This window comes from Diabrotica undecimpunctata, chromosome 5, assembly GCF_040954645.1.
Source record: "Diabrotica undecimpunctata isolate CICGRU chromosome 5, icDiaUnde3, whole genome shotgun sequence".
In the NCBI taxonomy this organism is placed as follows: Eukaryota; Metazoa; Arthropoda; class Insecta; order Coleoptera; family Chrysomelidae; genus Diabrotica; species Diabrotica undecimpunctata.
In genome coordinates, this window is record NC_092807.1 from 146,128,047 (window position 1) to 146,144,379 (window position 16,333).

General features: G+C 34.6%; 1 protein-coding gene across 5 annotated transcripts in view; it reads right to left on the reverse strand.

The window, feature by feature from the left end:
- Positions 1-111: 111 nt before the first annotated feature.
- The window catches only part of Dab (DAB adaptor protein), a 70,068-nt gene continuing 53,846 nt past the window's right edge, over positions 112-16,333 (reverse strand). For 4 of the 5 annotated variants that reach the window (XM_072532979.1, XM_072532980.1, XM_072532978.1 and 1 more), the window contains 7 exons: positions 14,984-15,989; positions 14,292-14,522; positions 13,933-14,230; positions 12,972-13,171; positions 10,473-10,703; positions 9,925-10,336; positions 112-6,319 (listed from right to left, as the gene is read on the reverse strand). In XM_072532979.1, the coding sequence (XP_072389080.1) occupies positions 5,923-6,319; positions 9,925-10,336; positions 10,473-10,703; positions 12,972-13,171; positions 13,933-14,230; positions 14,292-14,522; positions 14,984-15,989 (2,775 nt within the window). In that variant the 3' untranslated portion in view covers positions 112-5,922. The remainder of the gene's footprint in view (positions 6,320-9,924; positions 10,337-10,472; positions 10,704-12,971; positions 13,172-13,932; positions 14,231-14,291; positions 14,523-14,983; positions 15,990-16,333) is intronic. The other variant, XR_011951052.1, reaches the window with a different exon arrangement.

Here is a 16,333-nt window from a genome sequence, read left to right on the forward strand (position 1 = left end):
TTGTGGGATCACATCTAGTACAAGTGTTGTACTGATATTTGTAAATAACGAGAGAAAACACACGCCAACAGCAAAATAAAAATTATATTAAAATAAATAATAGAGGTAGTAGGCACAATTGTTAAATAAAATAGTATTAACATACAAAAAATGTTCCATTATATTTTTAAAATATGGTCACACATAAATTCATAACTACATTATATAAATTATATTAAACTATAAATGAGTAGGTCTTGTCATGGCTCTAACATATAACAATGTTAAAATTCAAGTTAATTAAAACTGGGCAGTTGAATGATTTATCTAAAATATAAAATAATATCAACACTTATATCACTTAATTTGCTATTATAGTAAGATTTCAAACTGCCGTGAGAATATAAAAAGTATAAACCGGAGTTTCTCTAGAAATCAGATCACTATGTAAAAATAATACTCAACTAATCTAGTATGTACTTTAATATTAAGCGATTTTTCATATTAGATGATGAGTTAGAGATGAGAAAACAAATAACAGTATTTTTTATTTAATAACTATATTATGTCACTTTTTACTGTTAGACATCTATGCTTTTGTAATTGGTCTTGAATATTATTCAATATCACGTTCTACACTCAAAATCAGCATAATACAGATATGTGCTCCCGTTATAGATAAAACAATGACCTCATGAGATTCACAAAAATGAAAGATATCAACATTGTTTTGGGTGCCAAGAAAAAAAGAGAAGAAAGACTACTAGAATTATGTCAACAATAGGATATGATTGCAGCTAACACTTGGTTGTTCAAATTACCTCCCCATTGACATTATGGGGCCACAGTGAACATGATAGATCACGTTAGTATTGACTCCAGACATTAATCAGATGTTTAATTAACGTGAGTAGCAAACGAGGGGCTAATACAGACTCGGCTCACTAACTGGTGTAAAATCAAATAAGAGACAGAATCTCGAACATCGAAAACAAATAATGAGAAACGTGTATTATATGTATAAGAAACCTCAATAGAAATCCTGGGCATACAAAAAAAAGTTAAAAGGAACTAAATGCGTACTGACGACTACAACAACGACAGATGACACGGCAAGTATAAGAAGAATCCAGGCTGCTAAAGGGGGAAAAAAGCAAATACATCGAATGAAGAAATGAGAGAATATAGAAAAAGAACTCAGAGAGATACAAGAATTAATAAACCACAGGAACCAGAAAATGCTATCAAAAAGTTGACAAAATTAGAAAAGAGTTCAAACCAAGAACAATGATGCGTAGGAAAAGGAGACAATATGGAAAATGTGAACAAAAATCTTTAAAGAAAAGTTTGAAGCAAACAGGAAGGAAGCATTACATCATGGAATAGCACTGATACAAAACGATATCAGACAAATCACCACGTTCTCATTAGCTGAAATTAGCCAAGTCTCCCGGATCAGACAGTATTAGCCAAGAATTAACAAAAGAAGGTGGAAAATGACATACATTAACTAATTTAGATCTATAAAAGGCCTTAGCCAACAAACGTCTGTCTCTAAAAACGCATATACGAATGTCGAAAGAAGAAGGTCTACAACGAATAAATTAACAGAAAATGCCGTGAGTAATATCGCTATCCTCCATTAACGGAGACATCGATCTACGAATAATGAATAATAGGCACGAAAAATGTCGGTAAAAAGGCCAATTACGGCCATGTTATTTGCATGAGTGAATGAAATTTAAAATAAATATAATATTAAAGTTCATCTCAGACTAACGAGATGGCGATATATATATATATATATATATATATATATATATATATATATATATATATATATATATATATATATAATTAAAAGTAATACATACATAATTTAGTTTCATTTGTATTTAATATAGTAGAAAACTTATTAAATTAAATAGAGAGATTTTAAGCCATCTAAAATTGGAAAAACCCTAAAAGTTATGCCAAACATGTGCAGATTTTACAGTATAAGGAATACTATTAATTCTTAATAACTTTTCAGTTAATTTTTACCTTTTATAACAATCATGCCGCTTTTAGTAAAACCCTGTTTCATTTGTTTTGTTTAACATACGTAACTGGCTTCTAATTGTTTAAATCAATCAATTTATATCGACGTGATTTCGGCCAAACACGAATGACCAAAAAACATCTCTTAATTGTTTCCCACTCCAGTGGTAAGCGCGCAAAGGTATCATTTATTTTTATGGCTATGGACGCAAACAATTTATTAATGTCGTAGAAAAAAAAAGGGCCCAACTGTTCAAACATTGTAAGATCCAAGACAGGCGAATTACTTACTACAGCAAATGACCAAGTAGAGAGATGGAAAGAGTATTTTCAGGAGATGCTAGGCACGCCCAGGGAAAACGCAGATGAAATTGTCGAAAACCCGTACAATGTAGACTTGCGTATATCTTGCGAGACTCCTTCCAAAACGGAGATAATAACAGCTATCAAATCTCTGAGAAAGAACAAGTCTGTAACGGTAACATTGCTGTAAACTTAAATAACTGAAATACTTAAAACTGATCCGCATCTAACTGCTGAACTTTTGCTTCCCATAATCCGAGAGGTGTGGGGAACAAACCGCATTGCAGCGGGCTAGAAAAGGGGTAACATTATTAAGCTTCCAATAAAGGGCAACCTCACACTGTGCAAAAATTGGAGAGGAATAACCTTGCTTACCGCAATAAATAAAATCTTCACGACCATCATACTTAAAAGATAAACAAACAAGATTGAATTTCGAGCTGGTCAAGCAGGATTTAGAGCAGAATCCTCCTGCATAGACCACATTAATACTGTGAGGGCAATAATGGAACAATCGGTTGAATGGAACACACCCCTATACATGGTTTTTGTTCGAGCGTAGCTAAGAAACATCCCGCATAAAATAATTTCCTTTATAAAGTCACTGTACACTGAGGCGATATGCAGCGTGACACACAATGGAATCAACAGCGACGAATTTGACATACTTACTGGAGTCAAGGGATGCGAACTTTCACCGTTTCTTTTTAACATAGCAGTAGACTATGTTCTCTCCAAACTAGACTCCGACGCAAGAGGGATACAATGGACGTTAACCACACGCCTAAGCGATCTGGAATACGCCGACAATATCTGCCTGTTAGGACAAAGGTTCCAAGATGTGGCTGATCAATTGGAAACACTTTCCACTGAAGCCAATAAAGTAGGTTTGAAAATCAATATTAGTAAAACCAAATCCATGAGAGTAAATGCAAGAAACAACACGCTATTGGAATGGCAACACAGAATGATTGTGAACGGTGAAGTCACCAATAATTTGCCATATTATAACTATGTTATATAAGAGAGTCTTTCCTTGTTTAAGAAATCAAATTTAGTTGGGTTATGTTATTATTTGTCTCAACTGTCACATGAAATCTTATTTATATTGAAGTTTTTTAACAATTGTTTCACATTTTAGACTGTTATCGTTAATATTTAATTAAAATTTTCTCGTCTAAGACACATTCTGAAAACTATTTTATAGCTACTGTTAATAAGTGTCATGAAATTTAAATTTGGAGCATTCGCATTTCCGGATATGTCCGCCATCAGAGGCCACTTTTTTGGTCGCCTTTTCATAACGATTAGATTCCCTGTTTTATCTTTTTGCTCGATGGTTTTGGCTGACTGCACAACTTGCTTCCATCTTGAACGATCGTCCATAATAGTTGGGTCAGTGGGTAGCCCCACTGTTCTTAGATCTGACCATATATTGTCTCTCCATCGCATTCGTGGACGTCCTAAGGGCCTTCTTCCTGTAGGGGCTTCTTCCCATATTAGCTTGGCAAGGCGGTCATTAGGGAGTCTATGGACATGGCCAGCCCATCTTAGACGTTGGGATTTAATCTCTTTGACTATATCGCTCCCTCTATACATCTGCTTGACCTTAGCATTTGTTCTCATTCGGTATTGGTTGCTATTAATGTCGTGATAAGGCCCAAATATTCTTCTGAGGATTTTCCTCTCAAAACATCTAAGTTTTCTTTCAGTTTCTTTGGTCAGGGTCCACGTATCTATAAATCTGTGGTCCATTTTAATAGAAATAGGCACACCAATGCACCTGGTGACACTTATTTAAAATCCGTACCAGTCCAATATAGCAACAGCACGACTAGATCAGAATTTCTTAAACCAATTCAAGACCGAGAGAGGTGTTAGACAAGGATGCGTGTTGTCACCTACTTATTCAACATTTATGGTGAACATGTCATGAGGATGGCATTTATTAGGCTTTAGATGGATGGGCCGGTGGAGTAACAGTGGCTGGTACGAAAATCTCCAATTTAAGATTTGCTGATGACACTACACTTATAGCAGCAAATGAGCGAGAAATATTTAATCTCCTGCGAAGAGTTGAGTACGAAAGCAATAAAGTTGGTCTGAAAATCAATAAAGCTAAGACAAAAATAATGGTGGTAGACAGATTCCACACTATTCAACTGACTAACATGTTACAGGAATACCAGATAGTGTACAGTTTTATCTATCTCGGGTCTATTATAACTAACGATGGTAACTGTGAAACAGAAGTTCGGAAACCTATTGGTATGGCAAAAAATGCGATGAGTCGCCTAACTAAAGTTTGGAAAGACAGATCTATCTCTCAAAATATCAATATGACACTGGTGAATGCTCTTGTATTCTCAATATTTCTATATGGGGCAAAGACTTGGACTCTTCACGAACGCGAGCGCTAAAAAATTAAATCCTTTGAGATGGGGTGCTGGAGAATAATGCTGCGCATACATTGGACAGCTCATAGGACAAACGTTTCCATTCTAGACTAATTCGAGATGAAAAAAAGACTGTCCACAATACGTCCGCAACGTATTCTGCAATTTTTCGGTCACGTGGTTCGCAGAGGTGACGATAGTTTGGAGAGATAAATTGTTTCTGGAAACGTTCCGGGGATAAGACTCGGGGAAATTAAGAATTCAGTTGGAAACTTATTCTGCGAAGCTCTCAAAACAGCTGTAGATAGAGACCAATGGAGAAAAATTGTTAGGAATATTGGAAGAAATCACGATCCTCAGTAATGGAGAAACGAGAAGAGGGAGAGATTAAGGTATTATGCAGAGACCTAAAATTGGCATTGCGGATGCGCCTAATTCGCTGTTAAGTGGTTTCGATCTTACTTTATGGTGTCGAGTCCTGTACTCTGAATAAAAGTGATCTAAGTCACCTTGAGGCTTTCGAAATGTGGTGCTATAGAAGGATTTTAAAAGTTACTTCAAGAATTAATGCATATGTTCAGATTATCGTATAACGTTGCTCATATCAGTGGCTTAAATCTCTCACAATCTCTTTTTAATATAAACATAAAGCACTGTAACCTCCACCGTATAGTTTCCTTAACTTAATGTATACGTGAACAATAAAAAGACTAGAAAATGGCAAAATATTGCTAAAGTAATATCAATCGCATAATATCATTCATTTACCGTTTAAAATAGTTGATAAAGAGTAAAAATCTTACTAAATACAGCTATGAATAAAGTGTTTTTAAATAATTACTAACTATGGGCATGTTGTTTCTATTAAAGGTGCATTTAGGTATGTCTCAATAGTTTTTTTTATCAACTCTATTATGGACTGAACCTAAGGAAACGTTATTTGAAAACTTCTTTTTCTAAAAAAATATATCCGCTTAAAATTTAGACAAAAGAAAAAATATCAGAATGCTCTTTGGAGTTCATCTCCGGAATTAAATTTTCTGTATTAACACTGGTGTGTTCATAAATATTACATATATACTGTGTTATTTTAATAAAACAGTTCTTACAACCTTCAAAAACTGAATCAGTTACCTAATGGTGAAAGCATTCTAGTAAAAAACAACATAGTGACCTGAAATCACATTAGTTATCTTAAAAATATCTAATTTTCAAAGTCATCAGTCCATCGTAGCTCTGTACTCCTAGGCGAAGTCTTCTGTTCCCTCCCTGCATCTTCCACACAAAAGAAATCATCGTCAAACGGATCATCTTCTCTGGCGAAAATATTTACAGATTCCGATTTTTTAATGTTGATATCTGTTCTCAAACCTGAAAATCTACTTTTTGAAAGAATCTTCTTTCGACCATTCGTAGCATTTTCAAAATTACTGGTACTAAATTCATCTTCGTCTTCACGATCTGCCTCTTCTTTAATACTGGAAATGTTGTCGTTTGGTTCCTGTTTTTCGGTAGGAGAAAAGTCGTCCTCGAAGTGAGATTTTGACTTCGTCTGGTAGCGAGGAGATAATTTGGTCGTTGGTCGAGGTCTATCGCGAACGCTGTAAAAAATTTTAATTGTCAAAATTATATTGAAAATACTCAGATTTCTGGAGTAAATTAAATTTATATTATACTATTGCTATGCTTATGCTATACGCAGTGTAGCGACAGTGTAGCAACTATCGACTTATGAGTCACACGCTCAAAATTTTTAAGAAAATATTGCATTGTCGCATATATAAACTTTGTGAGGGGATAACTGGTGATGAGCAGTTTGGTTTCCGAAACGGTATGGGTACTTGAGAAGCTGTTTTTTGCATGCGAATACTCTTACAAAAGAGCATCGATTTTACGAAAAATATTTACGTATGTTTTATGGATTTCGAAAAAGCCTTTGATAGAGTACCACATACATTATTATTTCAATGCTTAGACTCAGTTGGTCTGGACACGTATGACATTAGATTGCTTAAAAATCTTAACTACAATCAGACCGCTTGTGTTAAGGTGGACCAAGAGGTTTCAGCTAATGTTTCTATTAAGCGTGGTGTCAGACAGGGATGTGTTATGTCACCGATGTTGTTTAATGCCTACACTGAACCAGTTTTTGAAATAGCATTAAATAATCGCCGCGAAGGTGTTAAGATCGGTGGTGAAATTATTAACAACATCAGATACGCCGATGACACCGCAATAATGGCAGAGAGTCTAGAAGATCTTCAACCCCTGTTGAATGCTGTAAACAACGAATGCACTGAAAAGGGCTTAACAATCAACGCAAAAAAAAACAAAATGGATGGTGGTCGGAAAAATTAATATCGAAGACTCAGTACTAAGATTAGATAACAAAATCCTGGAAAGGGTGGAACACTTTAGATATCTGGGTAGCTGGATTGACTGCAGGGTTGAAAGTGACGAGGAAATTTCGACCAGAATAGAACTCGCTCGGAAAAACTTTATAACTGACGTTCTGTATTATGCAGTAGAAGTCTGTCGTTGACCACACGTCTAAGAGTATTGAAGTGCTACGTCTGTTCCACTTTGTTCTATGGATGTGAAACCTGGACAACAAAAAAAAATCTTAACAAATTAGAAGCGTTTGAGTTATGGTGTTACCGTCGCATGCTCAGAATCCCGTGGACAGCACACATATCTAACGAACGCGTGCTAGAGACCGTGCACAAAGAGCGAGCATTGATCAACATCATCAAAATGAGAAAGGTCCAATACTTCGGTCATATAATGAGAGGACCTAAATATCGCTTACTCCGGTTAATCATTCAGGGAAAAATCGAAGGAAAAAGTTGAGTCGGAAGAAAACAACTGTCCTGGCTGCGTAACATTAGACAATGGACAGGTCGAACAGTCGAGGAACTGTTTCATCTAGCTGCCGACCGAAAATCATTTCATCAGCTTGTCAATATGACGATAGCCAACGCTTGAATACAAGCACGGCACACAAAGAAGAAGATTGCTATGCTTCAGATTTATAGCTTCTTAAAGGATTGCAGTAGGGATCAATAAATGAACATTTACCAAGCCATGGAACCTTATCTCTCACCGTACTACTCATCCATCGGTCGACTCCACTTAACTAGTGATGTTCAAATTCAAAGACACAGTACGTAAATCTTTCGGCTGGATATAGGTAATATACATTGAGGTAAGTGTGGCAACTGCGCTTTCTCAAGCCCACTGCGGTCGTCAAGGCAGCAGACGTTTTAACTTTTAATATCAATTAAAACTCTATTGGGTGTGTATCGAGGGAGTTAATTCTGCTACGTAAATACTTACGTGAATAATTTAAACTTATGGCAATGCAGTTAAAACCTTTGGAAAACTTTATTGTGGGCTATGCCCACCGAAAAACGAAAAAGTGTTATTCTAAAAGTAGTTAAACACAAATAAATAATTCATTTAAAGAAACTGAAAAACAAAAAATACATTCTACTGTTCAAAACGACAAGTAAACTAAATATAAGGTTCAAATATACCACCTTCTTTTGCAAGACAATAGCCTAGTCTATTATAAAATGCTTGTCTTACGTTTTCAAACTGTTGTGGCGTAATCGTAGCACGTGCATTTCTTATTTTATTTTCTAAATCAACTAGATTATGTGACCTCTCGAGATCGTTGCCATAGATGGAAGATTTAATGTCCCCAGAAAAAGAAAACCATAGGAGCCAAATCGGGAGATCTCGCAAGCCATTTAATTTGGCTTGTTACCATCCTTGTCAACATCCTGTTGATACCAGACATCTTGTAAACGTACATATGGAAGATTCTGGATAGTTCGAATAATGTTATCTTGTAAAAGAGCAAGATATTTAGCTGAATTCAGAACTCCCCCAATGAAAAACGGTCCAATTACATGGTCATCTAAAATGCCGGTCCACACATTAGGTTTTTGAGGGCTTTGGGTCCGATGTACAATATTTTGATGTTCATTTTTCTGAGACCAATACCGCGTTCTGGAAGGATTGTGATGACCCCGTACTGAAAATGACGATTCATCGGTAAAAAGGATATTTTTTATAAAATTATCATTTTCGTGAGATGAATTGATTGCAGCTTTACAAAACACCATTCTACGAAATTGACCTCCGGAAATAACTCCTGAGTTATACCCACCTCAATGGTAGCACAAATAGTTTCATATATTTGGATATTCTGGAACGACGTATTCGACATAAAGTGAGTTTGAAATGGTGAGTTTGAAACCATGAATGATTTGGAGCAAGAAGTTCGTGACGAATGGGAGCAAATCCCTCAAGCAGACGTTGCTGCCTTAATCCGAAGTATACCTGATCGAATGAGAGCCGTGATTAGGGCTCGTGGAGGTAATACACTCTACTAAACATCCTTTTCCATAAAAAAGTTCATATTTAAAAAAAATAATTTTTGTTTCTTTCCACATTTTCAATTTTTTTTAATTGTTTATTGTTTTTTCTGTGTAACATTCTTGAGTTGTGATAAATTTGACTTTTAAATTTTGTTTATTATTAAATACTCAATTGGGAACATCTTAAACTTTTTTAGTATATATATATATATATATATATATATATATATATATATATATATATATATATATATATATATATATAGATATATATATATATATATATATATATATATCTATATATATATATATATATATATTATATATATATATATATATATATATAACTTCAAGCTAAGATTAATATTACTACAAGAATTAATATTAAACTCAACAGGCTTCCGGGTTGAACTGCATCGATTGTCGACCCGTCGATGCGTTATTTGAAGATTTGGTATCTTAGTCAGTTGTCGGGAATGATAGAAGGCGTTGTCAAGCACTGGTACACTATTTTGCTCCAAGTTTGGGATCTGCGAATCTTCAAAAATATCAGCTTCCATACTCTTGTGGTAATCACATTGTCCCACGGAGGTCATATCATTATTCAAAATAATTAAATTAAAGCAAACAACACTCTACTAATGAACAACTTCCCAACTAAAAGCTTATCTTACTAAAACGGCATCCGGTTGGTTGTAAAAAAGGAGGACGACATCAAACGTCGCCACATTTAAAGCTTTCTACAATATATGTTACCGCGACTATAAAAATAATAATTACCACCTTGTTTATAGATGCCACTAAAACAATTAAAGACTCACCTTTCAACTGGCAGCGATTTCTCAAAATCATTCTCAAAATTGATTTTCGATGTCAATCTACTCGACATTATAGGACTAGGTTCTGGAGAAACAAAGTCGTTCTCAAAAACTAATTTTCCACGACTACTTGATTTCCTAGGGAAAGTACTGGCCATATTTTCCTCAGACTTGGGACTATCTTTGGTTTTTTTTCGCGTAAGAGTTGAAGGTTTTTTATTACATTCTATTTTAAAGTCAGAGGGGATTTTTTTACTGATTACTGGTTCTTCTGGAAATTTGTAACGATGTGCACTTTTGATGGGTGGACCCAAATCGGATTTATGCCTATGAGTTGGTTCTGAATATTGAGAATCTCGACTACGAGATCTTCTACTAGGTTTGTATCTTCTATCTCTTTCGCCATCACTTCCACCTTAAAAACAATTTTAAATTATAAACTTTACAAATTTGCGATTCGTCCAATTGCGACTTTTCGACTTATTTTATCCTTACCATGTGTTTATCGTTTATTTCCGCGGTAAATATAAAACTTGAATTGAATTCCTTACCTGCACCTAGGTGATGTCTTGATTTAATTTCTCCAGTTTTTCTATCCATTTCTGAAGCACTACTGGGTCGTTGTTTCCAATTTCTCTTAGAACTAGTAACGAAATGGGGCGAATCTTCAGGATCATTTGAATATTCGTCTTCCCAAGGAGATTCTTGAGATTCTCTACTATAATATCTTTCTTCAGTCTTATGGTCCCGCCATCTACCACTACTACCATACCTAGTTTTATCTATAAAAAATAATATTTTTATAGAAATACAATCACGTTTCTTTATTAGTAATAGGTAAACTAAAAGGTGTCCCAAAATTTTCGCAAGATTTGAATTCTACGGTACACAAAAAGAAATATGGAGATTCATAAGCAACCAACGGAAAAAAATGGCAGAATTGAAGGAATACAATAACATACCAGCAAACGAATGGGAAATATACCTGACGGAACTGTTTAAAAGAAAGAAAAATAATAATCAACACAAAAACGTACCTGAATTAAGACACGAAATAGAAATCAGTTTTCAGGAAGTAGAGATAGCCATAAATTCTCTCAAAAATAGAAAGTCACCAGGACCAGACGGAATAACCAACGAGCTTCTAAAACACGGAGGAGAAAGCATAATGATACCAATGTTTAATAAAGAAGATAAAGAAGACCCCAACAATTATAGAGGTATAAATCTACTGAACAAGCTTACCACAAAAGTCCTAACCAACAAAATCAATAAACTAACAACTTTATCAAATGAACAACAAGGATTCATATCCGGAAGATCCTGCGTAGTCGCCGTATTTGTACTAAGACAAATCACAGAAAAGACCATCGAGTACAATAAACCAGCATACCTATGTTTTATAGACCTGACAAAGGCTTTCGATCGCATCCAAGTCGAAGACGTCTTACACCTACTGTATAAAAGAAACATACCAATCAATATTATACAAACCACCGAAAACATCTACTTCCACAATCGAATAGAAGCAAAGATAAATGGAAAACTAACACAGTGTATACCAATACAAAGCGGGGTCAGACAGGGTGACTCGTTAAGCCCACTTCTCTTTAATGTAATAATGGATGAAATAATACAAGCAGTACGTAAAGGTCTTGGTTACAGAATGGGGAACAAAGAAATCAAAATATTATTACTATTTAAATGGGAATAAGCCACAATTAAAGGTTAAAATACGTTTATTGACGTTTCAATTTCCACTTCGGAAATCGTTCTCAAAATACAAACATTAGTAAATTAAACAAATTTTGTTTTTTGTTACTTAGTGAAAAATTCTTCTAATAATTTAATTTTATCTGACTCATCTATATTGACAATTCAGACATACCTTATACATTTTAAAGTAGACGACTTTAAAATGATATTGCCAATATTGTTGAGTTGCGTTCCTGGGACGACTTTACTTATAAGATTATATGAAATCAACTTTAACTTGAGAATATCCGTCAGAAAAGATCATAACATGTAATTCGTCTTTAAAAAGACAAATACATGCCATGATCACAGTAAAATTCTCCTGTTAGTGATTCCATAGTAAATTATGAGGGAAAAAACCAGGAAAAAACCTCAAAATATTATGTTAAGCAGACGACGCCGCATTAATCGCCGAGACAGAAGACGAGCTCCAAAGATTAACTACATCTTCAATACAACAGCCAAGAAATACAATATGATAATATCAGCAGAAAAAAACCAAATGTATGACGACATCTAAATACCCATTACGATGTAAAATCGGAATTGATGGGAAAATAATAAAGCAAGAAGCAAGGTTTAGATATCTGGGAATAGATATAACTAGTTACGGAGATGTTAAAGAAGAAGTACGACAACAAAGCATAAAAGCAAGTAAATCGGCGGGATCTCTTAATGACACAATCTGGAAGAAAAAACACCTAAGACAAGACACAAAAACAAGAATCTATAAAGCAGCAATTAGACCTACATTAATATACACCCGGAGACAAGACCTGACACATCTAAAACGAGACGACTACTAGAAACAACAGAGATGAAAATACTTCGACGGATATCAGGGAAAAGTCTGTTAGATAGGGAGATAAGTGAAAACATAAGAAGAGCATGCAATATAGAAGAGCTAAATGGATGGGTAACAAAACGGAAACAGGAGTGGAACGAACGTAGAATGGCAGAGGATAGTATAGTACGAATTGCACGAGATAAGTCACAAAATGGACGAAGAAATATTGGCAGACCAAGAAAAAGAGGGTGCGATAATTTAAACAATTTAGGAGGCTAATATTGAAGAAGAAACAGGCTTTAAAGCCTACATACAAGAAGGAAGAAGAAGAATATAGGATAGTGTTATGTGTGGAATAGCGCATCGGGCAAATGGCTTCCACGGCTAGCACCTTTTGTCGAAAATTTTCATGACCATTTTGCACAAATGTGGCGCTGGCTGCGTACATAGATTACTTCTAGCTAATTTATTAGCGAATATGAATATGAGTATGAGTAGGAATATTTACCTTGTCCTGGCTGATCCCAGTCTGGACAGCACCATCTATCTCTTGGGTCCCTTCTTCTTCTATGTCTTCTATCATCACTTCTTTCATCACACCATCTATCACTATCGTGATCTCTACTTCCACCACTATGCCTGCTTTCTCGGTCAGTTTCTCTCGAACTATGTCTGTCCCAATGACGTGACGAATGTTCATCCTCGTACCTTAAAGTATGAAGGCGTTTAATTATAAATTATATTTATAAAAAATACATGAAACATACAGTCATAAAAAATAATAATAAAACTTACAATTAAACACTAACAGGATTGTAATTACTATTTAAATGGGAATAAGCCACAATTAAAGGTTAAACTACGTTTATTGACGTTTCAATTTCCACTTCGGAAATCGTTCTCAAAATACAAACAGTAAACTAAACAAATTTTGTTTTTTGAGAACGATTTCCGAAGTGGAAATTGAAACGTCAATAAACGTACTTTAACCTTTAATTGTGGCTTATTCCAATTTAAATAGTAATTACTTTAACATGCCACAAGAAAATAGGTTCAGAACAATACTAACAGGATTGATATAAAATTCATATAAAATATCAAATAATAAAATCTTCTGAAGTCCAGAAGACTTGTATAATGGTTGATGGAAGATGTACCATAAACCAATCGAAATACCATAAATAGAAATGAGAGATTCACATCACCAGCCAGATTTAGCGGTAAGTAATGTCTATTTAATAACAGCATTATGGAATCAGGTTTAGACCACCATTATTTTCCAAGACTGGATACTTATTTTGTATGTTGATGTGTGATGGCAATTAATCCCCAATTAATCAGCGTCCCTCTCCATGTTTTGACATTATCCTGAGAATTACTATTGTTAATATGCCTTCCTATATTTCTTTGAAAATTAATTTATTACGATAAAAAAAAACAAAACACATAGACAACATAAATAAACTTACTCATAATCGTCATCTTCATCCCAGCTATCAGTCAGTCTTCTATCTCGTCTTCTTTCGAATGAGTGTGTTCGAGGATGTCTGTAAACTGTTCTCGGATCCCTCATTTCCCGAAGATCACGTCTTTGAGGTTCTTCCTCCCAAGGACTGACATCTCTTGAACTGGACGAGTGCCCACCGGCAGCTTGATTTCCATGTTGCCAATTACTCTGCTGACGACGTCTTCTTGGTCGATCGTAACATTCATAGTATTCTTCATCATAACTATCCGTCGAACGACGATTTGCAGGATAGTAGTGAGCTACATAGGTAATAAAGCATGTAGAAATCTTAATTCAAATTTCTATTAGAATGTTAAGTACCTTCAGGTTCAGCAGCAGTATCCCACCAACCGTCTTGGTCCCTTCTTTTTCTTGGAAATGGTTCTGTACCACTACCGGAATCCTTACTTCTCCAGCCTGGTGGAGATCCACCTCCAAACTCCTTAGAATCACTTGACCAAGGCGAAACTCCCTCTTCACTTTGCACAGCCTGTTTCTCTTTAACGGATTCCAAGTGTGCTGTTTCTTGGTCGAAAATTGCCCATGATTCACCTGAAAGGATTTTTATTACATTATGATCACCCGCAATCTAGGATTCAAAATGTTTATGTCTATTAAGGCAGAGGCGTAATATGTGACTAAATACTCCGAGTAAAAACACTAATAAATGAAAAATAAGAAAAAAAGTTTGGAGTGACAATTGTAATGTTTCACTCAGTGTTAAGTATGTCCTTGTCCCTGAGTGTCCAAGATACCAGTTACAAAGACAGACCAACCACATCAACGGATTAACAAGTGAAATCTTAGTAGAAATAGAAAAATGTAAAATTGAACAATTGGTAAAATTCCTTAAAGACATTAATATACTTAATGTCAAACTTAAAGTCAATTATCTCATGTATATGTTTATATGTCGCTAATAACCTCAGAGGTTAATGCGACAATGTTTGTAAATAAAAAAAAAATAAATAAATCTCTCACTAGTGACGTGAATATTGGAAATTAACACTTACCTGTTGCATCTGCCATCTTCTTCACTATTTCAGAGTTACTAGCGGTGTTGTCAACTTCTGGTGAACTTCCGCTAATGACATCCGATAGCGATCCTGAAGTGAGGCGAGTATTATTTTGAACTATTTCAGTTATAGCACTGGGTATTGGGCTTTTAACAATAACACTAGATTTAGTTGGAGACTTTAAAGTATTCTTTAGTTGTATTACCTCACTTTGAACTTCAGGAGGTGTTATGTATTCAATTATACTGGTTTTCACCGGAGAAACCAGCTCTTTATCTTTTATTTCCATTTGTAATGTATTTTCTTGGTTAATTATATTAATATTTTCATTCTCTTCGTTAAAGTTTTCATTATTCAATATTTTTCGGTCTTCCTCATTTTCCTCATCCTCCTCTTCTTCTACTTTATACTCACTATCCGACTGGTTTTTATTCAAATCATCTTTCAATATTTCACTATGTTTTAATTCGCTTTCTACTATTTCTCTAAGTGCTGCATATCTATCTGTGGTTTTAGAAGGTTCTTCGTTGAGAGGTTTCAAGTCTAAACTTACATTACTGTTCATCGAGTTTTCTAACTTTTCTTTCTCTTCTAATATTTCCTCAGGTTCCGAATCTATCTTAGTTTGTTTGATCTCTTCTTGCATTAATTCTCTAAATACAGCATATCGATCATAGGTTGGATCTGTATTGGAATTGTTAAAATTGGCTGCGAAATCTGCTTGAAAATTGGAAAAATCTGCAAAATTATTGGAATTACTAACTTCGGCTTCAACTTTAGTACTTGTTGCGGTAGCAGTTACTACATTATTTTTGTTTTTAATAAAATTTGATAAAAAATTTGTTAATTGCACTAAGGTCATATTGCTTAACTGTGTAGCTGGTATATTTAATTTCTGAGCTAATTCGTTTAAACCGCTTAAGGTAAGTTGACTAAGTGTAATATCCAGTCCTTCCAACGATGGATTTTCAGTTTTTGATTCGAGGAATGAAGATATATTTACCTGTTAAAAAAAATTCTAGGTAATAAAGAATTGAAAAACTAACAACGAAAATGTTTTTAATTGATATGTTTTATCTTTTTGTATCATATATATTTCGATATACCACATCGAAAAATTTTTTACTTTAGAGTCTTTACATATCTTGATACAAAATAAAAACAAAAAAGTAACGGCACGTGAATGACAGTAATAGTGGTAGTGACAGTGACTTTCTTGAAAGAAGTGATTAACATATTTTATTAGCAATACACTGTAAATGGACTGTAATATTTGCTATTCCTTATTTTATAGTTTTCCAGTATAAACAACAATTTTTTGAATTGTTGCCCAAAGGTGCAAATAAA